The 25169-nt window shown below is 31.1% G+C and overlaps 2 protein-coding genes across 2 annotated transcripts; one reads left to right on the forward strand and one right to left on the reverse strand.

Annotated features, from left to right (window-relative positions):
* Window positions 1-22326: 22326 nt before the first annotated feature.
* Window positions 22327-23308, reverse strand: LOC103577705 (histone H4). The gene has a single exon (XM_008558477.1). It carries the CDS (start codon window positions 23252-23254, stop codon window positions 22943-22945), a length of 312 nt encoding a protein of 103 aa, XP_008556699.1. The 5' UTR covers window positions 23255-23308; the 3' UTR covers window positions 22327-22942.
* A 259-nt stretch (window positions 23309-23567) lies between these two features.
* On the forward strand, window positions 23568-25129 carry LOC103577704 (histone H3). Its single transcript, XM_008558476.3, has one exon. It carries the CDS (start codon window positions 23589-23591, stop codon window positions 23997-23999), a length of 411 nt encoding a protein of 136 aa, XP_008556698.1. The 5' UTR covers window positions 23568-23588; the 3' UTR covers window positions 24000-25129.
* Window positions 25130-25169: the final 40 nt, after the last annotated feature.

The following is a 25169-nucleotide window of genomic DNA, read 5'->3' on the forward strand; positions in this document are numbered from 1 at the left end:
AATACAATAACCAGAGAAATACAAACGTGGAACAATGACAACTGGGAGAAAAAACTGCAAAATCTAAATGTTAAAGATAACTCAATCTGGAAAACAGCCAAATCTTTTACAAAAAAACTAGACAATAAAATCCCGACCTTACATGGACCAAACGGCTTAGTATTTACTGACACCGAAAAAGCTAACGTTTTAGCAGAAAACTTTGAGCAGGTACATCATTTGACTGAAAACGACGGCGACGTTGAGACAGAAACACTAATCAATAACACATACGAAGAAATTATAAACACATGCGTAGATAAAGACGACGTGAAGCTAACAACACCACATGAAATAGTTAAAGCCATTAAGAAAACAAAATCAAAAAAAGCACCGGGGCCGGATGGAATACAAAATATCTTGTTAAAAAACCTTCCTAAAAAAGCCATTGTACAGCTTATGTACGTCTTTAACACTTGTATGTTGATATCCTACTTTCCAAAAATATGGAAGAAAGCCAATATATTGGCCTTCCCCAAGCCTAACAAAGACAAGCTGTTCCCCCAAAACTATCGTCCTATTAGCTTGCTTCCTACTTTGAGCAAGATATTCGAAATAATTATTCTCAACAGAATTAAAAAATTTGAAGGAAATAATAATATCATGAGGGAGGAACAGTTTGGTTTTCGTGATAAAAGGAGCACAATCCATCAGCTTTCGAGAATTACTAATTACATAACAACTAATTTTAATCTCAATAAATCAACGGCTATGATCCTTCTCGATATCGAGAAGGCTTTCGATACGGTCTGGCATAGAGGTTTAATATATAAATTAAAGCTCATTGGAATGCCAATACACATAATTAAACTACTGCAAAGTTATCAGATAAAAAGAACTTTTAGCGTTGTAGTGAACGGTGCTGCATCAAAATTACAAACAGTTGTGGCAGGGGTGCCGCAAGGCTCTATCCTAGGGCCACAACTTTTCTCATATTATATCAATGATCTCCCCATAGATCCTAACACGAATACAGCACTGTTTGCTGAAGACACAGCAGTCTACATAGCTTCTTGGAATAAAAACAACGCAATCAAAAAGTTGCAAAAAACCCTCAATGGCTTCATGGAATATTATAATAAGTGGAAAATAAAAATAAATGCAGCCAAAACTGAAAGTATCATATTTAGTCACAAAAAGAAACTAAAAAGAGGGGAGAATGATCTCAATATTACAATTAACAATGAGGTAATTAAGCCTAAAAATAATGTAAAATACTTAGGAGTAACTCTAAGCAATAGGTTGAATCATAAACTACATATATCTAAAGCGTGCAATAAAGCATACGCCATGCGAAACCTCCTGTTTCCACTCATAAATAAAAAAAGCAAGTTATCTACAAAAAATAAAATTATACTGTACAAAGCATTAATTAAACCAATAATACTATATGCGGCACCCATATGGGGCAACGCCTCAAAAACATTAATATCAAAAATGCAAACTGTACAAAATAAAATACTAAGAGTGATAGCTAATGTGGGACCTGAAATATCTAATGTAAAAATAAAAAATAAGCTAAATATTAATGATATAACAAATGACATATATATGCAAACAAAAAAGTTCTATAAAACTAGTGTTAAGCAACATAAAATATTGAATGACATAGGGGCACTAAATAAGAACAACGCTCCGTTTCAAATAAAATACAAATTACCTTACAGCTTGCTGTGGGACAGCCCCTGTAAATAGTTTAGATATAAGTAGTTGTAAGATGTACATAGTAGTATGTAAGATAGTAAGTAAGAATAAAGAAATCTCATGGGCTTTTTTAATTTTTACCCTATCCAAATATATAAATACACAAGTATTATTACTTAATTACATAAAAATATAAACATTTAATGTAACAGAAAAATGTAACTGGTAAAACTGCGTAGGCAATAGGTACAGCCATAAAAATGTAAAACATACTCCTGTAAACTTGTAATGATAAATAAAAACAATACTTAAAATGCAAAAAAAAAAAATTCTGACACGAGCACTCCTCTGTTCTTTGATAGAGTGACAAGTGCCATTTTTGGTGGTAATATTTTATATCCTATATTACTTCATGACATAAAATCTAATTGTTAATATAGATTCAACGTAGATTTTAATATATTTGATTTTTTAATTTTTTACCATTTAATAATATATAAAATTATTTTTTTCCGGGAATCTTTTTCCGATGGACTTTTAATCAGTTTCAATCAGATTCAATCGGAAACTTCCGAATGATTCCGATTAAAACTGATTAAAAGTCCATCGGAAATTTTTGATTAACTTTCAATCGGAATCATTCGGAAGTTTCCGATTGAATCCGATTGAAACTGATTAAAAGTCAATCGAAAATTTCTCATTAACTTTCAATCAGAATCATTCGGAAGTTTCCGATTGAAACTGATTCAAAGTCAATCAGAAATTTCCAATTAAATCTGATAGGACGTTTTCAATCAGTTTCAATCGGAGTTTTTAATCAGGGCTCTTTGGATTTTAGTTATATTATTTTTGGTAGTATTGCTCCATATGGGGCTGGCATACATTAAAATAGATTTAATCATAGCTTTATATGATAATACTTTGTTTTTAACAGATAGTTTGCTTTTAGTTCTATTGAGCGGGTATAAAAGATTTTTAATTTGTTATGCTTTATTGCACGCCTTGATTATATGCTCATTATGTTTTAATTGAGTATCGAGGACCATGTCTAGATATTTAACTTGTTTTTTAGGTTTAATAGTTTTATAGTCTTTTCCAGGTTTTGGAAATGCTAGTACTTGTGCTTCTTTCCATTTAGCAGGGAAATACGAGGTTTTAAAACAGTTATTAAAAATATATGTTAGCTGGACCACTGCTTTTTTGGGTAAGTTTTTTAGGATAATATTCTGAATGCCATCTGGTCCGGGTGCCTTTGTAGATTCAGTATTTTTAATTGCTAATAGTATTTCAGCTGGAGAAGTTAGTTTCAAAGTGTTTTCATCTATGTGTTTATTTTTTATCGTAAAGGAAGCTTTTTTGATTGTCTTTTCAAAGTCTTCGTCACCGTCTGTATCGGTTAGAAAATGTACTCTCTCAAATGTATGGGCGAGGGCATCGGCTTTTTCCTTGTCGGAGAAAGCCAGTCCGTTTGGTCCGTGTAATGTGGGTATGTCCGAGTCATTTCTTTTCGCAAATCGTTTCGCTGTTATCCAAATTGAGTTGTCTTTGATTTTTAGGTTTTCTAGTTTTTTTTCCCACGTTTCGTTCAGGTGGCGGCTAATCTCACGATTGACTAGATTACTGAGTCTATTTTTCTCAATTTTGTATATGGACAGTAGAGTTCTTTGGTATTTACGTCTTACACTGTTTCTGGTTTGGATTAGTTGTTTTATATTATCTGGTAGTTGTGTCTCGCAGGATTTCATTTTGATTTTTGGTATGGCTTTTTCTTTTGCTTCGTTGATGATATCCGTTAGATTTTTAACACATTCGTCTATATCTGTCTTGGTGTTTATATTTTGATTGATTGTAAGCTTGTCGTTGATTATGTTTCTGAATTTTTTCCAGTTTGCCTTTATATAGTTTAGTATGTGCCGTATGTCATGTTGTATTTTGTCGTGGTTTCCTAGTTCAAGAAGTATAGGGAGATGGTCGGAGTTTAGATCGTTTATCGTTTCTACAGTTAAGGGAGTGCTGATGTTTTTAGCTATGGCAAAGTCTACAACACTGGGGAGTCCGTCGTTTGTGGGGTGTAGTGTAAAATTGTCTGGTGCTAATATAGCGTAACTATGGATGTAAACTATTTTGTGAATTATCTATCCGTTTTTGTTTGCTCTTTTACAGTTCCACGTTGAGTGTTTGGCGTTAAAATCTCCCATAACCAGCATTTTATTGGAGCTGCTTAGGATTTTTTCAAGTTCGGTAGGGTCAATAATGTTCGTTTTGTTGTCTTTAGTAGGTCTCACGTATATAGAATATACTGCAATTTGGTTACTTAATATGATACCTATTACTTCAATTGTTTGAAAGTCAAGATTAATGTTCGTTTCTTTATGTTTAATATCATTTTTAATTAAAATTAACAGGCCACCTCCCGGGTTAACGCCTGTCCTGTCTTTCCTATACGTTTTATACCCGCTCATAGCAAATTTTTTATCTTTTGGAAGTTTTGATTCATTGACTAGCATGATATCAATGTCTTTTTCAAATATAAAATTTTTTAATTCAGCCCACTTGTGCTGAAGCCCATTGGCATTCCAATAGGCTATTTTTAAATTATGAATAAAATTTGATCAAACGATTCTGGTGAAAAATAAAGTAATCTCTCTCAATGATCCGCGTAAAAGGGTTGGCTTTGTGTTCAGCGGTGGTGGCGCCACTATCTACTGACGTCAGTTTGTAGAAACTATTCTTACGTTTTTTTAAAGTATTAGTCACTCTAATATTCGTCAAGATGACTGAGACATCTGTATCTCCAGCTCCAGTTGAAGAGAAGGCTCCGGCCAAGGTCGATTCGCCTAAAAAAGCTGCTGCCAAAAAACCAGAACTCAAATAGCGTTATTTGCGGACGACACCGCTCTCTTCCTCGCCTCATGGTGTAAAACACTAGCAGTAGATTTAATATAAGAATATCTAAATGAAATAATTATATTTTTCAGTTAATGGAAAATCAAAATTAATGCTGGTAAAACAGAACTAATTATATTTAGTAAAAAAGTAAATAGCACTGACAAAAAGAAAATGAAAAATGTAGACTTACATATTAAAGTAAACAACGAAATAATTAGACCAAAAAATCACGTTAGATATCTAGGAGCGATTCTGAACAAAACATTAACATTTACGGAACTCTTCGAGCTCGAAAATGTTATCACATGCAATTGTTTTTTTATGATCTTTTCAAGCTCTAACAAGTTACCTGTTATGCTGAAGTTTAAAAATTTAAGAATCGAAAATCATCAATGAAGCGGTTTTTAAAATTTAGTTCCTGATTTTGTTCAGTAAAATAAGTGTATTGAGGCAGAAATCAATGTCGGGGATCAACCTCAAGATTTAAGTAAGTTTTGACTCATCTAAGAAACAATAAAATATGAAATATCCGATAAAAATATTAGAAACTACGTTTTATCGCTTTTTCTGTTGATAATATGATTTAAACTAAAAACCAAGTTCAATGACATTATATCATCAAAGGAAACCATAAAAAAGATGAGTTGGTATGATATCAGGCACATTTTAGTACGTTATATTATGATTTATCCGGAAAAAATAACATAAAATGTTATTTTTTTAACATTTCAACGCCGATATCTTTCGAAGTAATCAATCGATTTCGATAGTTGACGTAACAATCGGCGCGTTTTATTGAATTCTAGAGCTGATTAAAATTTGAAATCGATTGCGTCAGTCGTTTCGAAAATATTTAGAAAAAACCGTTTTTCACCTTTTTCTTTCTCCCGCGATAACTCTCGAACGAAATATCCGATTTTGATGTTTGAGGTGGCAATCGACGCGTTTTATCAAATTCTAGAGCTGATTGAATTTTGAAGTCGATCGTATAAGTCGTTTTCGAGAAATCAATAAAAAACTAAAAAAAAAAAAAATTTTTTTTTTCGTAATTGGCCAATATCTTCGAGTCTACTTGGTCAAATGATCTGAAATTTTCAGAAAAGTTGATGGCCAAAAAACTCTTTCGATTGCCGCCTTAACCATCCAAATCGGTTTAATAGTTAAAAAGTTATAAAGAGTTTACATACACACACACACACACACACACACACACACACACACACACACACACACACACACACACACACACACACATACAGACACTCGGACATCATTCTAAAAATAGTCAGAATAGCTTCCTAAGACCTCAAAACGTCGACATCTGATGAAAACTCGATTTTTGAAAATCGGGGCAAAAACGATAACTTCCCGAAATTTTTGAAAATCATCGATTTTCTAAGCGGGAAGTTAAAAAATATAAAACAAATAAACAATTGGTAAAGTCCCCCATCGGATAGGAACAATTAATAATTTATGTTAACATTTATGTATTACTAATTTCATAAATAAAGAGATTTTATAAACGTCAAACATAGATATCTCATTTAGTTCAAAGCACGAGCATAGTACCGCCGCGCTCATACTCACGTCTGAATGTTTTTGGTGTCTGGGAAATGTTTGGCCCTTATGATTGGTCTGGCTGAAAAAATATATGTTTAAAATAGTCCTTTAAATAACATATATAAGAACCAGACGTTAGAATTTAAATAAAGTTACTATATTTTAAACTTCCCGCTAAGAAAATCGACGATTTTCAAAAATTTCGGGAAGTTATTGTTTTCACCCCGATTTTCTAAAATCGAGTTTTCATCAGATGTCGACGTTTTGAGGTCCTAGGAAGCTATTCTGACTATTTTCAGAATGATGTCCGAGTGTGTGTATGTATGTGTGTGTGTGTGTGTATGTATGTAAACTCTTTGTAACTTTTGAACTAATGAATCGATTTGGATGGTTGAGGTGGCAATCGAAAGAGCTTGTTGGCCATCGACTTTCCTGAAAATTTCAGATTATTTGATAGAATAGACTCGAAAATATTGGCGAATTACGAAAAAAAAAAAAATTTTTTTTTTAGTTTTTTATTGATTTCTCAAAAACGACTTATACGATCAACTTCAAAATCTAATCAGCTCTAGTATTCAATAAAACGCGTCGATTCCCACCTCAAACATCAAGATAAGATAATTCGTTCGAGAGTTATCGCGGGAGAAAGAAATGGTGGAAAACGGTTTTTTCTAAATATTTTCGAAACGACTAAATAAAGTTACGATATTTTTTTAGAAGCTTTAAAGCGTCCAGTGAAGTTATGACCGACGGTAAGTGTCTGGCAACATTCAATATCATTTTATTATAATATATTATGTAACATGTATAAAAATCAACCATTAGAGTTAAAGTAAAGTTAGCCCTATTTTTAATAACCTTTCGCATCTGGTACCTAAGAATTAGCCGCCTAAACAACTTAGCAAATATACAGGTATTCAATGTACCTATAATCACTACTCAAATCTCTAGATTTTATCCTTTAAAAAATAAGTAGCGTCGAGGGGCACATTTGACAATAGGATTTATTGTACAGTCGAGTCACGTTATAAGTCCGGCTTGTATCTTTTCCTTTTAACCAGACTCGCGTTAATATGAGAGAGACACTAAAAGGACTTATAACGCGACTCGACTGTATTTATTTCAATTCACATCAACTTAAGTAAATTCAAGACATCAATAAATGATTGATTGTGTTATTAGCATTGCATTAAATTATATTATTATTCATAGAGTAAAGAGTCCATTAGCGGTATACCCACTTATATCCGGGCGATAATGACTTCTTCCGGTAAAATAAAAAAAATCAGAAGTTAAAATTTTTCAAACTTAACTAAAATTTTTTAAATTCTATATCTCAGTTTTTTATAACTTCCCAGATAGCAAAATGACGTCGTGATGAGTTCTAAATGAGTTCCTATTTATGATTTGGACGTCTCATCAACATCTTGAAGAAGTCTTTAAGAAGTTCTCAAGATGTCGAATGCCACCTAGCAAGCTCAGTAAGACGTCTTTAAAAAGAGTTCTCAAAGAGTTCTTTTTTCTGACTTCGTAAATAAGATTCCATTATGAATTTACCATGAGGTCTTTAAGGGGCTCCTAGTTTTCTTTTATCCTGGTTATCGGCAACTTCGTAACATCATTATCGTCGTTTCGTATTTCCCAGAGATGGTCTAGACCTACACTATTTTTCGCATTTAAACTTTTTTTATTCATTACATTTCTACAATATTCCCAGCTTGGTTCATTAGATTCGAAAGACAAATTTCTTAGAAATACATGCTCCTTGAGCACGAAAACATTGTTGTGAATACATTTTTGAGCTCTTCGAGCTGGAAAATACTCACGTATGCCATTGTTGTCGGAAGAAACTGTTTTTTTAGCATTTCTTTCTCCCACGATATCTTACGAATGAATTAACCGATTGAGATGGTTGTGGCGGCAATCAACGCGTTTTGTTAGATTCTTGTGCTGATTAGATTTTAGAACTGATCGATTGAGCTATTGCTGATAAATTCGAAAAAAACTAAAAAAAAAAATATTTTTTGTTTTACTTCTATATCTTAGAGTCCATTTGATCGATCGATTTGAAATTTTCAGAAAAGCTGACGGCCAACAAACTCTTTCGATTGTCACCTTAAATATTGTAATCAGCCACGTCATTAAAAAGATATTAAGAGTTTACATCTATACACACACACACACACACACACACAGACACACAAACATACATCAGTCGCGCATTTATAAATTTTATTATAAATTTATTATAACTATATCTTTAAATTTACATATTTTTATTATATTTTTTAAAATAATTATTTCGCCTAGACTTTATAATTTAAATTCATTTGCTTAAAATTATAGTCTAAATGTATGTTTAAAGATACACTTAAATTTTAGTTTTACTTAAGATTTTAAGCTGCTTATTTGTTTATTGCAGCCTTTGGCTTAAAAATTATATTGAGCTGTTACTAAATAACTGGATTTTTTCCCAGTCATTAAAATATTATAATTTTTAGAAAATATTCAAATATTTATACCAAAAGAGATGGGTATTCTCGCTTATCCTCTTATAGTCATAAAGTTTACATTTGGGCATTTTTTTTGTAATCTTTTAACAATCCTCCGGGTTTTTTGTAGTTTGCATATTATAAAATTCAGTAGACGTGCTAATATTTTTGGTAAACATTGCCATTAGGGTCCAGCCATGCCGTTACCTTAATTATCCTCAGGTATGTCGTTGGACCCAATGACGTCAAACTTTGCACCTGGCCTCTCCCGCCACCCACACCTTCCCAAAAACTGTCATCTTTTAATTACTTCTCCCTCTGGTCACCTGACCTACTTGCCATTCGTTGAAAACTCATCCTACTTCCTATTTGCCGATTCCCACTACTAAATATTGTAATGACCTCCGCCCTGGGTCAAGCTACCTTGGAACTTTGTAAATTTTTGTAATACTGGTAGCTTCAAATATATCATAGCGCACAGTCGCATAAAATAAACGACTGATTGACTTAAATTTTGAGTATATTTTTTTGATGCAAGATTTATTGCAAGTCTTGCACGTAACATTAATCACTTGCTATAAACCAACCGCGAGTCAATTCACCGATACACCCTCAAAATTTCAAGTAAATTGAAGAAAACCATAAAAGTAAGTCATTACTGCACATGCGAGTTAACCAACCAAGTAGTGGGAGAAAGCCCATTGACATACTATGTGAAGAACAGTCTATAATTTAATCTTCAAAGGAATGGGCTTTCTCCCACTACTTAGTTGGCTAACGCGCATGTGCAGTAATGACTTACCTATAAAGCAATGGTGGGAGAAAAGCCCATTCTTTTGCAGACTTAACTATACAGTATAACTATGCGGCCATATTTATCATTTCTTCGCGAAACTTGTTAACGTTTACATCGCAGTGTTAACTAATAAGCTCAAATATTTGTTGATATTGTGTAGATATTTTGGTTAAAGCTTTCACTTACTATGGTTGACTCAGCGTATTCATTTGTTTCAGTGCTTATCAATGATGAAGACATTGATATATCGAAACCACCACCAACTCCAGGGAAATCAATTGAACGGGATTTTCCTGATATCTACAAAAAATACGACCAGCCGACGAAGCCAATTGAATTGGAATCGACAGAGGTAAAACATTCTATACAGCATGTTAATCAAAAATATAATTTTAGTGTTTTAGATAAAAGAGGGAAAAAACAAGTCACGATCCGACAATTTCCAAACCAGAATAGGAGTCGTTGGATTGAGGAATTATATTCTACCAGTGGCTCCATGAATAGTGTGAGGAAAAATAGAAATGTGAAACGGGTTCAAAAACGAAAAGGGTGCTCGTTACAAGAAGATGCTCTTCCATACCAGAGTAAGAAGCACAAAAGTTCTTAATTGATAACAAAAAAAATTTACGTGATCGATATTTATTAGTTGTAGTTTATAAAGTTTCTTATGTTATATCACCTTTTTTGCATGTTCTTTAAGTAATTGAATTTTATATTCATTAATTAAAATTTTTCAGTTTATCGCATGTTAGTTTTAAGAAATAATGACAACCGGCCGGCTTGGCCACTGAAAATATTTTATTTTTTGAGATATATTTTATATTAATATGTTGCTAGAACACTGGGTTCTGAATATTTTTAAACACGCCAGTAGAAACTACTTCTGACTGCCAGTCCTAAGCCTGGGAAAAGTGTGAAGGGAAATATATTAAACCAAGTACACGTTCAAACACATATATATGTGTAAAGGGTCATAGCGCGAGTCTACTGTGTTTCTATATCGTAGACATAGTGGTATTTATCCTCTCATTTTCGAAAACTTTTTTAAAATAAAATTTTTTTTAAAAATTCTTTTTTTAGTCGAAAGATAATTAATTGTCCGTCTTAAAATGATAAAAATTTTCCCATTTTATATAGTTCTGAGCACTAATTTCAGTAAATAAATTTAGCTAGCATATACTATAGCACCCCCGATTTAGAAATATATATAAGCCAAATAAACTCAAGATTTAGATTCAACAGATTGAACTGCATAAAAATCATAATCGATCTATTAATCTAGCTCTATAAAATTTATTTTATCACAATAACTTCAATTTTTTGTTTTCTTTGTCAGATTTTGATAGTTTTTCAGTCTTGTAATTCTTTATTAAATGAAAATTTTAACAAGTTGTAAATTAATATAAATTTGAAGTTTATTTGGCCCGTTAGCCCTAAATTTTTTGCTATTTTCAGGGACTTTCTTGCAATTTACTTAGATTTTCAATGGCTTATAAACTTCAAATTTGGATACAGCGGACCAAAATACATAAAAATCATACTTAGTCTATAGTTCCATAATTTCTTTTCTTACCAAAACTGCTAATTTTTGGCAATTTTTATGGTTTTTTTCAATTGACTTGAAATTTTGAGAGTGTACGGGCAAAAATAACTTCAGATTCGGATTCAGCGCGTCGAAATACATTAAGATAGGTAGGTCCGGTCAAAAGTACAGACCACTTTTATATTTTGCAGGCCGGTTTTTATTTTATTCTAATGAAATGAAAACATTATTCCAGGATTAAAATGTAATCAACAGAAACTACATTTTTTAATACTGGTTAAATCCTTTTATATTCTAAAGAGATAATGAAATGAAACCATTATTTCAGGACTAAAAAGTATTTGACAGAAGCAAAAATTTTTAAGCACTGATTTAAATCTTTTCATGTCCTAAAAAGATTGAAAAAAAAAACATTATTCTAGTATTAAAAAGTATTCAGTAAAATCAGAAATTTCAAATACTACTTTAATTCTGTCATATCCTACTACTCCTTTCGATATCATTTTAGTATGAAAAAGTATTTAATATGATTAATCGTGAAATTCGAAACGGGATTTACAGTATTCAGCCGGATTTGAAAGCATTAACATTTGAATCCTTTTTAATCCTATCAAATACTTTTTGTCAATCAGGGGCACAGGTTTATGATTTTACAAATTATAATTGCATACTACTACTCTAATATATCCACTCTGCGCTCGGCTGATTAACCAAGCTCAATCGTACTACAAATATAATTTGTTATAATTTTTTTTCTGTAATTACTTAGTACAGAAATTCTCCAATCATATAATATTTATCGTTTATTGATAAATTTTGTTATGGAAATACAAATTTAAATAGTAAGAAATAAGTACTAGTTAAATGTGATATTTGTTTGTAAGACCCGAGTGTATACATTAAAAATATATGTAATGATGTATGCCATGATTGGTATGATATTTTTTTTAGCCTCGCCAAACATCGAGGCATCTTCCATAATTATTACTACAATGATTATGTTTATATTTTATTATTAATTTGAGTTGTTAAAGCGGTATTCATAGCTTCTAAACCCATAGTGCTCTGATAAAATACCAAATACACTTAATATATACTATCTTTTCAGTGAAATAAATTTTCGGAAATCACAATAAAACATTTTGTTAGAAGGAAAAAAAATATTTATTGTAAATTCAGAGAGATATATTTAAAAAAATGTAAATAAATCTGAGATTTGAACACCGTTGAGTAAAATTTAATCTTTTTTCGCTTTTGAAATTCTCTTTATTTATATCTTTTATAATAACATTACAAAAGTGTTGTACATTTATGTGCTAGTCATTAGGTTTCCATTTTCTATTGAAAATTTTACACATTTAGTTTGTTATGCCTTATTTATACTTATTTATGATAGCGTATTTATATTATTTATTAGTTATCTTTTGAGTAAAATTTTAAAAAATCTCATTAGTTTTTTAGGGTTTACCTTAAATTAAACTATATACTATACTTATAAGCTAAAGAATATATACAATATTTACAAAATTTACAAAGAGTATATCCATTATTTTTAATTTATCTTACAGTTAATATCTTAGTTTTATGTATTTAGTTATTTAGGAGTAGGCTATGAGGAAGTTTGTACTTTATTTTAAATGGTGCGGTGTCTTGAGTTAGAGTACCTACATCATTTAATATTTTATGCTGTTTGACTCTTATTTCATAAAATTTCTATGTTCTTTCAAAAATATCATCGTATAAATCAGTTACATTAAGTTTTTCTCTAATTTTTTTGTTAGTTATATTTAATACTTCATTATATATAAGTCTTAGCGTTTTATTTTGTACTCCCTGATTAAAAACTCCGATTGAATCCGATTGAAATGTTCGGGAGCGTTTGAGGCCTCCGATTGAATTTCAATCAGATTCAATCGGAAAAAAATATTTTTTATTTTCGATTATTTTCCGATTGAATCTGATTAAATCCGATTGAAATATCTCAATCAGTTTTAATCAGATTCAATCGAAAAATGATAATTTTTTTAAAATTATTTTCCGATTGAAACCGATTAAAACTGATTCAGAAAAATTCAATCAGATTCAATCGGAAAATAATAATTTTTTTTTAATTATTTTCCGATTGAAACCGATTAAAACTGATTGAAAAAAATTCAATCAGATTCAATCGGAAATTTTATCCCGATTGATCAATTTTTTATTTCTCCGTGTAGAATGTTCTAATTGATTTTAAACTATCTTCCTGATGAGCTAGATAAATAGCTAAAGTCCTTAGTAAAAATGAAACGAGGCACTGGCTAGCGTCGCTAGAATCAATGCTAACGGTAGATGACAAACGAGGCGGCCCTCGTTTATTTTTAATAGGGGTGTGCGTATTATCTATGAGATACGAGTAGTTTAACATTAGACAGTATGAAAATTGTCAGCTTAATATAGTATAATTTTTTTTTACTGTAGAATGTTCTACTGATTGTATCTTATAAACAGTGCACTCTAGCAAATCACCCTGTTTAGAAAATCTTATAGATTCTCATACATTCCCATAGAGATTTTATGAGAATGAATGAGTTCTATGAGAAGTGCTATATGGTTAAGTATAGGACCTTATACATACAGCTATAAGAATCTCTCGGATTTTTTTAGCAGGGAAGTATAATAAACAATTCCGTAGAGGACGAAATTTTCTAAAAAATGGGTGCTATGCATCTTTTTCGTACGATGAGCCGTTTTTTTTTTTACTATTAACAAAATTATATGAAACAAGTGAAAAATAGATTTTCGGAGCAGATAGAATCGACATAGATCGAGTTGGAGCAATTTGTTTTATAGACTTTCAAATTCAACAAATTCTCTGCAAATTAAAACTGGTTTCGAAAAGATAGCTTAAAATCTGGCTAAGTTATAGCAATTTAAAAAAAATGTTATTCAATTAATATACTTTTTAAATGGAAAAATGTGATACTCGAGAGAAAGTACTTTGAATTAAATTTAAGAGCTGAAATTTTCAGGGAATTTTTTTCTTAATATAAACAACAAAATTTTCTTGTGTCGGCTAGAAAAAAAAAATTTCGTTTCAAACGAAGCGGATTCAATTAGAAAATAATAATTCATCTATCGATTATTTTCCGATTGAATCCGATTAAATCCGACAGAAAATTTTCAATCAGTATCAATCGGATTCAATCGGAAAATAACAATTCAGATAGTATTGATAATTATTAAAATTTGGGCAGATATGAATTTCATTTATCACTAATTCAGCAGTTTTTTAAAAAACCGAGTATAGAATTTTATCTGTCTTTCCAATTTAATCAATTTTATAAAAAGTTAAAACAAGCATTTTTCAGGATTCTATAAAAACTTTTTTTAAAAAACTGTATTGATTGAGTTTAAAACTATCACGAAAATAAAAGGAAACATCAATAAAAAATTATATTATATATTAAGTTGGTTAAAAAAAAAATTTTTTTTTTTTTTGGTACCCAAAAATTGATAGTCTACCTAAAAATAAAAATTTCGGTACCAATCCAAGCTCTTAATAATAATACTACGGTTTGCGTCAATCAATTTTTCTATTTTCTATTTAAATAACACGGGAAAAAAACTTTTTATTTTTTAGAATTTTCTAACTTACAAGCCAATCAACGAATTATTATGCACGACAGATATTTTTGTAGGATATTGAATGCTCTACAACAAAAGTCTCATCATTTTTTGATAAATCTAACTGTTCAAAAGTTATTTGAGCTTAAACTCAAGTTTATAGAAAATTTTGAGATCTTCTTACTTTTCCGGCGAAACTATCAGTTTTATCAGAAAATCTCATAGAAACTTTTTTGTAGGTAATTTCATTTCTCAAAAATTATCATAAATAAAGTTTTTCAAAATTTCGTTTTTTTTTTCTAGTTATTTTCATTTCAATGTCAAGCTCTTAAAAAAATAGTTTTCTGATTGATTTTTTATAAATTCTAAAATATATTTTATGTATTTAAACTTATATTTTTTAAATAAATTTTTTTCATGGGGGTGTTTAACGCGAGGATTTTCGTATGCTCCAACTAATAGAAAAAAGAGTTGCTTGAACCAAGAGAAAAATTTCTTAGGAGAAAAGATATATGTAGAGGAGAGGAAATTCACCAGTCCTAGGCAATAGCAGTGGGAGTAGTTCGATGCTCGCCACTAGATAGGGCCTACCACTTGTGAAGTGTCCCTGGTAAGAAACGTAGTTCAGAAGTATTATATTCCAGACTTGAAAGCAATTCTGACACGAGCACTCCTCTGTTCTTTGATAGAGTGACAAGTGCCATTTTTGGTGGTAATATAGTATATCCTATATTACTTCATGACATAAAATCTAATTGTTAATATAGATTCAACGTAGATTTCAATATATTTGATATTTTAATTTTTTACCATTTAATAATATATAAAATTATTTTTTTCCGGGAATCGGTAATTTTTGATTAATTTACAATCGAAACCTTCCGGAAATCTGATTAAATCCGATTGAAACTGATTGAAAATCAAACAGAAATTTCCGATTGACTTTTAATCAGTTTCAATCAGATTCAATCGGAAACTTCCGAATGATTCCGATTAAAACTGATTAAAAGTCCATCGGAAATTTTTGATTAACTTTCAATCGGAATCATTCGGAAGTTTCCGATTGAATCCGATTGAAACTGATTAAAAGTCAATCGAAAATTTCTCATTAACTTTCAATCAGAATCATTCGGAAGTTTCCGATTGAAACTGATTGAAAGTCAATCAGAAATTTCCAATTAAATCTGATAGGACGTTTTCAATCAGTTTCAATCGGAGTTTTTAATCAGGGCTCTTTGGATTTTAGTTATATTATTTTTGGTAGTATTGCTCCATATGGGGCTGGCATACATTAAAATAGATTCAATCATAGCTTTATATGATAATACTTTGTTTCTAACAGATAGTTTGCTTTTAGTTCTATTGAGCGGGTATAAAAGATTTTTAATTTGGTATGCTTTATTGCACGCCTTGATTATATGCTCATTATGTTTTAATTGAGTATCGAGGACCATGCCTAGATATTTAACTTGTTTTTTAGGTTTAATAGTTTTATAGTCTTTTCCAGGTTTTGGAAATGCTAGTACTTGTGCTTCTTTCCATTTAGCAGGGAAATACGAGGTTTTAAAACAGTTATTAAAAATATATGTTAGCTGGACCACTGTTTTTTTGGGTAAGTTTTTTAGGATAATGTTCTGAATGCCATCTGGTCCGGGTGCCTTTGTAGATTCAGTATTTTTAATTGCTAATAGTATTTCAGCTGGAGAAGTTAGTTTCAAAGTGTTTTCATCTATGTGTTTATTTTTTATCGTAAAGGAAGCTTTTTTGATTGTCTTTTCAAAGTCTTCGTCACCGTCTGTATCGGTTAGAAAATGTACTCTCTCAAATGTATGGGCGAGGGCATCGGCTTTTTCCTTGTCGGAGAAAGCCAGTCCGTTTGGTCCGTGTAATGTGGGTATGTCCGAGTCATTTCTTTTCGCAAATCGTTTCGCTGTTATCCAAATTGAGTTGTCTTTGATTTTTAGGTTTTCTATTTTTTTTTCCCACGTTTCGTTCAGGTGGCGGCTAATCTCACGATTGACTAGATTACTGAGTCTATTTTTCTCAATTTTGTATATGGACAGTAGAGTTCTTTGGTATTTACGTCTTACACTGTTTCTGGTTTGGATTAGTTGTTTTATATTATCTGGTAGTTGTGTCTCGCAGGATTTCATTTTGATTTTTGGTATGGCTTTTTCTTTTGCTTCGTTGATGATATCCGTTAGATTTTTAACACATTCGTCTATATCTGTCTTGGTGTTTATATTTTGATTGATTGTAAGCTTGTCGTTGATTATGTTTCTGAATTTTTTCCAGTTTGCCTTTATATAGTTTAGTATGTGCCGTATGTCATGTTGTATTTTGTCGTGGTTTCCTAGTTCAAGAAGTATAGGGAGATGGTCGGAGTTTAGATCGTTTATCGTTTCTACAGTTAAGGGAGTGCTGATGTTTTTAGCTATGGCAAAGTCTACAACACTGGGGAGTCCGTCGTTTGTGGGGTGTAGTGTAAAATTGTCTGGTGCTAATATAGCGTAACTATGGATGTAAACTATTTTGTGAATTATCTATCCGTTTTTGTTTGCTCTTTTACAGTTCCACGTTGAGTGTTTGGCGTTAAAATCTCCCATAACCAGCATTTTATTGGAGCTGCTTAGGATTTTTTCAAGTTCGGTAGGGTCAATAATGTTCGTTTTGTTGTCTTTAGTAGGTCTCACGTATATAGAATATACTGCAATTTGGTTACTTAATATGATACCTATTACTTCAATTGTTTGAAAGTCAAGATTAATGTTCGTTTCTTTATGTTTAATATCATTTTTAATTAAAATTAACAGGCCACCTCCCGGGTTAACGCCTGTCCTGTCTTTCCTATACGTTTTATACCCGCTCATAGCAAATTTTTTATCTTTTGGAAGTTTTGATTCATTGACTAGCATGATATCAATGTCTTTTTCAAATATAAAATTTTTTAATTCAGCCCACTTGTGCTGAAGCCCATTGGCATTCCAATAGGCTATTTTTAAATTATGAATAAAATTTGATCAAACGATTCTGGTGAAAAATAAAGTAATCTCTCTCAATGATCCGCGTGAAAGGGTTGGCTTTGTGTTCAGCGGTGGTGGCGCCACTATCTACTGACGTCAGTTTGTAGAAACTATTCTTACGTTTTTTTAAAGTATTAGTCACTCTAATATTCGTCAAGATGACTGAGACATCTGTATCTCCAGCTCCAGTTAAAGAGAAGGCTCCGGCCAAGGTTGATTCGCCTAAAAAAGCTTCTCCATTTTTTTCGCGTTATTAAAAATTTGTTCATAAAAATAGATAATGTGAAAATAGATAGCTATCATATAGGGGAGGGTGGGGCAAAGTGGGTCCCTAATCGTTTGGGGACCCATTTTACCACCAAATCATTCGGGGAACTCAAAATTTTAGAGGACCCACTTTGCCCCACCCACTTCTATGATAGTATATAACTGCGCATTAAGAGTACCGGAATAGTTCGAACTTACGAATTATTTATTTCACATCGAATTAAGCTATTTATATTTGAAAATCATTCGAAACTTGTAGATGTTGTGTGCACCCTAAATTTTTGGAAATTATTATTGTTATTGTTAGTGATTGCCAAATTTGACCAAAAATTAGTTCACCTCATACCTTTTTCGTGAACTTTTAAAGATATCGAGCGTTCTTTAGCAATTTATATTTTGACTTTTAATTTTAGCAATTCGATTTCCCATTTATGTAACATGGGAAAATTCGTTTCGTATTTCAACTTGATTTTTTTGTGCTAGAAAAATTTTTTAGAAAAGAAGCATTCTAAACTTTTTGTTAAAAATTTTTATAAAAAATTTGTTTATCAAACAATAATCATCACCTATCAGCAGTGAAGGATATTCTAATTCAAATATTTTTAACTTCCCGCTAAGAAAATCGACGATTTTCAAAAATTTCGGGAAGTTATTGTATTCACCCCGATTTTCGAAAATCGAGTTTTCATCAGATGTCGACGTTTTGAGGTCCTAGGAAGCTATTCTGACTATTTTCAGAATGATGTCCGAGTGTGTGTATGTATGTGTGTGTGTGTGTATGTATGTAAACTCTTTGTAACTTTTGAACTAATGAATCGATTTGGATGGTTGAGGTGGCAATCGGAAGAGCTTGTTGGCCTTCAACTTTCCTGAAAATTTCAGATTATTTGATCTAATAGACTCGAAAATATTGGCGAATTACAAAAAAAAAAAATTTTTTTTTAGTTTTTTATTGATTTCTCAAAAACGACTGACGCGATCTATTTCAAATTTTAATCAGCTCTAGAACTCAATAAAACGCGCCGATTGCAACGTTAACTATCAAAATCGATTAATTAGTTCAAAAGATATCGGCGTTGAAAAGTTAAAAAAATAACATTTTATGTTATTTTTTCCGGATAAATCAGAATATAACGTACTAAAATGTGCCTGATATCATACCAACTCATCTTTTTTATGGTTTCTTTTGATCATATAATGTCATCGAACTTGGTTTTTAGTTTAAATCATAGTATCAACAAAAAAATCGATAAAACGTAGTTTTTAATATTTTTATCGGATATTTCATATTTTATTGTTTCTTACATGAGTCAAAACTTATTTAAATCTTGATTTTGACCCCCGATATTGATTTCTGCCTCAATACACTTATTTTACTGAACAAAATCAGGAACTAAATTTTAAAAACCGCTTCATTGATGATTTTCGATTCTTAAATTTTCAAACTTCAGCATAACAGGTAACTTGTTAGAGCTTGAAAAGATCATAAAAAAACAATTGCATGTGATAGCATTTTCGAGCTCTTTGAGGTCGAAAACAGCGGGAAGTTTTGGGGCTGGCCCGCAGGATCAACCGACAGACCGATTTTTTTTTTTGGTTTTTTGCGTATAACTTTGAAACCAGTTATTCGATTTGCTGAAAAATGTGATTAGTTTTAAGTCTTGTTAAGCCCTTTCGATTGCTACCAAGAACGTTCAAATCAGTTCGTGCGTTCAGAAGATATCGTCGGATATAAGTTATAATTTTTCAGTGAAGGCATGTTTTACCGGCCTAACAAATTTTTGAGCTCGAAGAGCTCAGAAAATCATAAGTCATAATGGTTCCGAGCTCCCTGAGCTCGGAAACAGCAAAAGTTTTGGGGCTGGCCTGCAGGGTCAGGCGGTTTTCAGATTTTTTTTTTCTGATGTCATCGACTGAGATCCTGGAATAGTATTATTTTATTTGATTATTTTCTAATTAAATCCGATGAAAACTTTTCTATCAGAATCAATCAAAAAAGTAATATTAATATTTAAATTTCAATCGTATTTGATTGGAGCATTAAATCAGAAAATGTAGTACAGATCATTATTTTCAATCGAAATTATTAAAAAAATGTTTTTAATTATTTAAATCAAATTTCAACGCGATGGAACGTATTTGAATTTTTTTTATTGAATTTTCTCGTCGGAACTGAAAAGCTGCGCCACGTGGTGAGCGAATTAAGATCTTGTAGATACAGTTTTTTTGTGATATTATTTTTTTACGATAGAGATGTTCCGAAACAGAATTTTTATTTAATTGAAAAATTTTTAGTGGACTCAAGCATGATACGAGATTATGCATAATTGAGATAATATAATAGACATTTATTTAAATACATAATTTCCAATTACTGAAATTTATTTGCCCATAGTTATAATTTTATATAAATATTATTTTAATGACATATTCCAAACGAGTTGTTCCATAATACAGTTGTATGACAATGATGATTTTTTTATAGAGAAATTTTTTATTGATATTACCTACCAATCGTTAAATAATTAATAGAGATCAATAAAAGTAAATAAATCAAATAGCAGAATTAATTTAATATTCATAAATTTCATTTTACTAACCTTATAAAATACTGTAGTGCATGAGTAGATTTATCAGATAATATTATTTTTGCATAATATAATTTTTTTCACAATAGAACAATTTAATATAGACAATAATTTTTACTCATATTTTCACCATACAGATGACTTCATGACAGCAAACATTTTATTCATTAGTTAATCAATAGAGATTTTCTCTTTTTCATTAATGAATAAAATCGAAATATGAAAAAATTGAAATTTATTTTTTCCACATTATTTTCATACATTTGTTTGATTTTACAGATAATTTATTTAACAGAAATTTAAATTGTGTCTTGTTTTAATAAATAGATTATCCTAGAGATATTAAATTTAGAATGAATTTATCAAATAAAAAACTAATTTGATACTAGAAGTATCTTTTATACAAATATTTTTATTACTGTTGTTTTGAAAGAGATGTACTGAAATAGAAAAGTTCATCAAGCCGGGGGCAACACAACCCGGGGCGAATTATTGTCGGCGATTGTACTTTAGAGGTTAGGATTCTTAATTATAAATGTGCAGTCATTTATTGGATTTTGATAAAATCAGAAGTTCCAATTGATGACCGAATGAATTTTTTACTGGGTAAATGATCTCTGACAGATCCAATACTTGACCGGTTTAAAAGTAATATTAAAATTTATAATTTTACTTCAACTATTTATAAAATTTGACATCTGATCATTAACTATAATACGATAACACAAAAATATTTAATATCTAATCAATTAATGTCATTAAATAAATAAATAAAATGCACTCACCTTTCAAGTGTACTCTAGTTATTTTTGACCGGTTTATGGTTAGATTCGTTGTAAATGAACACATAATTTTATTTGATTGCGGTTGTCAAGGCGTAATGCTCTCCGCAATTTTTTATTGTGAAGATCAAATACTACACTTTATATTTAAATTACATCTAAAACCAAAATACCTTTGTAAAATATTAATTACGTATTTTTTATACACATTGGTCAATTAACTGGTGTCCGGTCAATAATTGGTGCATTTACCCTATAAGTATTTTGAAATTAATACCTATGATTCGTAGAACGTAGAAAAGTTGAATAGTAGTTTAAAATATAAATTATTTGTCAAATTAAATATCAAATTCTTTCGCTTAGTCCAGAACAGCTCGTAAATTTAAATTTACTTAAGGTTTTGGTTAAGAATGACTGTATTTTCAAAAGCAAATTTCTTACTATTTTTTCATGTAATTATTATATTGTGAAATACTATAAGCTTGTAAAAGTCTAAAGAACTATGAAATTATTTGTTTATTCTGTATTTGATAAGTAATAACTTTAAAATATTGGGTGTCTATAGATAGAGCATTAATATTCTCCGGCATCAATTATTGACAGGTCAAAATGTGAGGTTGCCTAACCTCTCTTTGTATAAAAAAATTGTTTACATTTTACTATTTACATGCTGTTTAGTGTGTAGTAATCATAATATTATTTAGAATACTTTACATGAAGAAGTTGATGAATAATTATATAATTAATTACTAAATATTTTACAATAATAATATTTAAGTGCATATGTTAATGCAAAGTAAGTAATCAAATATCATTAATTCGTTGTAAATATATTTAAATTAGTTAATAATTAACCTCATCTAAGCAAATATTTAAATTTGATTTTAATTCATGACTAAAAAATTAAATAAATAAAATTGAGAATTAATCAAATGAATTCAGTTTCATAATATAAGGCATTTTGATGCGATAGATAACGTGACTAACGTTGATATTAAGATCAATGAAGTGGAATTAATTAATTTGATCGTATTTAAATGTTAGATTTTGAATTTAATTTTAATTTGCTGATGAAATTTAAAATGAATTCATTCTTAAAGCATATTTGATTGATTTTTATTCAATAAATTAATGCGCGTGCGCGCCAGACTTGACAATCATAGGATCAACAGCATGTCACTAATCGGGCCCGCAGGTTATTTGCGCTGTTAATAGTAGATGCAACTGAATGATTGGCTTCACATCATCATATTTATCATTAAATTTGAAAAAATTAACAATAAAAAATTATCTAAACGCAAACATCAATAGACGCAACAGACAAAAAATTATTTTAACTTTATGTGCGAAAAAAAAAATTAAAATGTTATCCACCTTCATTATAGTGAGTAATTCGGGCCTTTACTCTAACTCATATGGAAACGAAATATTCTTCGATTTATTTAAATATGATTGATATTAATATTTATTACAATAATAAATTAAACTGTTCAGGAGACATTACAAATTTTAGTACGTGGATAAGAATTATATTCACTATATATTATTATATTTGATGCTGGTAAAAATTTGTAATTGTAAAAATAGAATTTCAAGGAAGGAGTAGCATATTTGTTAATATAAGAATTTTATCTTGAATTGTCTTTCACGTATAAAAAATTTGGTGGCCCTGAAAAGGGCCGTTTTGTTTAATATTTGCTGAGTCGAATGATGAACTTAACCTCCAAAACCGTAAAGAGTACGGCCTTGACGTTTCAGAGCGTAGACAACGTCCATGGCGGTGACAGTCTTACGCTTGGCGTGCTCGGTGTAAGTAACTGCGTCACGAATAACGTTTTCAAGAAAGACCTTAAGAACTCCACGGGTTTCTTCGTAGATCAGACCGGAGATACGTTTGACTCCACCACGACGAGCCAGACGACGGATAGCTGGTTTAGTAATACCTTGGATGTTATCACGAAGAACTTTACGATGGCGCTTGGCTCCTCCTTTTCCCAATCCTTTTCCTCCCTTACCACGACCAGTCATGATTGCAAGTTAAGAACTTTAAACGAAGTGAACACTAACAAAGTTAGACTGAGATTGCTCCAGGACCGAATTTGATCCTGATTATAAACACATTCTTAGATTTACTCCCACTGCTCGAATTGGACGAATCAGAGCGGCGGTGCATTTTTCTCCCACTCTCAGAAATGAACCAATCGGTGTGATGCTAAATTACCCTTTCCACCGAGAAAACAAACGAATTACGCTCCAGCTGCTCTGCAAGTTGACAAAAAGGCGATTTTCGGCTCCGAAATTTCATTCCGCTCTAAGTTTCTGAACGTAATACTACGTTTATTCGGAGTTTAACTAGTTTATCATGGCTCGTACTAAGCAAACTGCGCGTAAGTCGACTGGTGGAAAGGCTCCGCGTAAACAACTGGCTACCAAGGCCGCCCGTAAGAGCGCGCCAGCCACTGGCGGAGTCAAGAAGCCACATCGTTACCGTCCCGGAACAGTCGCTCTTCGTGAGATCCGTCGTTACCAAAAAAGCACTGAGCTCCTCATCCGTAAATTACCATTCCAACGTCTGGTTCGTGAAATTGCTCAGGACTTCAAAACTGATCTCCGATTCCAGAGCTCAGCCGTGATGGCCCTCCAGGAAGCCAGCGAAGCCTACTTAGTTGGTCTCTTTGAAGACACCAATCTTTGTGCCATCCACGCCAAGCGTGTCACCATCATGCCTAAAGACATCCAGTTGGCCCGTCGTATCCGAGGAGAACGTGCTTAAGTTATTTCGACATCAATAACCAATAAACCAAACGGCCCTTTTCAGGGCCATCAAATTTATCACACTAAGAAAATTCAACAAGTCATTCTCCTGTTTATCACCTCTGATCAGTAAATAATTTTATTCCCCATACTAATACAAATTGCTTAGTAGATATTCTATTGAGAAAATCTAACAGAATCCAATAGATTCTCATAAATTCCCAAAGAGATTTTGTGAGAAATGCTATAGTTAAGTATAGACCTTATACATACAGCAATAAAAACCTATCGGATTTTTGAAACAGTTTACTTCAATCATCCCGATAGTAACATAGGATCCCATCTTCACTACTAAATAATTATTTACAATGAATAATATTTTTATATTGTAATTATTTACATCACTACCATTTAATAATGGAATGAACATTTTAATATATTAAAAACTAGCAGCTACTCCGATTGATTGAGTTCGATATTTAACAGAAGTGGTCCCTGTTTAAAATTAGTACTAAACTATGCCGATTAAATTATAACATTGCATGACGAATTGAGATATCACTACAGACTGCTTATCTATGTAGTTGAATTTCTTTTACCATTATTAAGGCTCATACACATTGCTTCTATATAAATGAATTTGTCAAATGATATGACTGACAAATTTGAAAGGTGTACTCTTATTAAAAACTCCATTTGATACTCAATTGGAAAATAATATATTACTTTTTATTATTTTCCAATCATATTCATTCTGAGTTTTTAGTCCGAGGCCAATAATGATCGGAACAGATTAAAAGTATATGATGTAAAAATCAATATTTACTGATCAAAGTATATTACAAAAGACTTGAAAAGAAAGAATTATTCTTTCATTTACACTAAAATATAAATGTTGAGAAACAAATTCATAATTAAAATTCACTTAAAATCTTGTAAGGCTTAATTGTGATAGATTATCACGATATATTCCCATGTATATGTGTAAGCATAAACACAAGCTTTACTGGTTTACAGTATTATTAAATGTAATTTTAAAAATGTGACCCAACTGTTACTTACATTATTGACAACAACAAACGGTGGTAATATGAAATAAAATATTTGAAATACTGAACCTAAATGATTATTTAGTGAAAATTATATAAACTTGAGATTATCTACGTAGTCCACTGACTTTACTCCTACC

The sequence above is a fragment of the Microplitis demolitor genome, chromosome 2, assembly GCF_026212275.2.
Source record: "Microplitis demolitor isolate Queensland-Clemson2020A chromosome 2, iyMicDemo2.1a, whole genome shotgun sequence".
NCBI lineage: Eukaryota > Metazoa > Arthropoda > Insecta > Hymenoptera > Braconidae > Microplitis > Microplitis demolitor.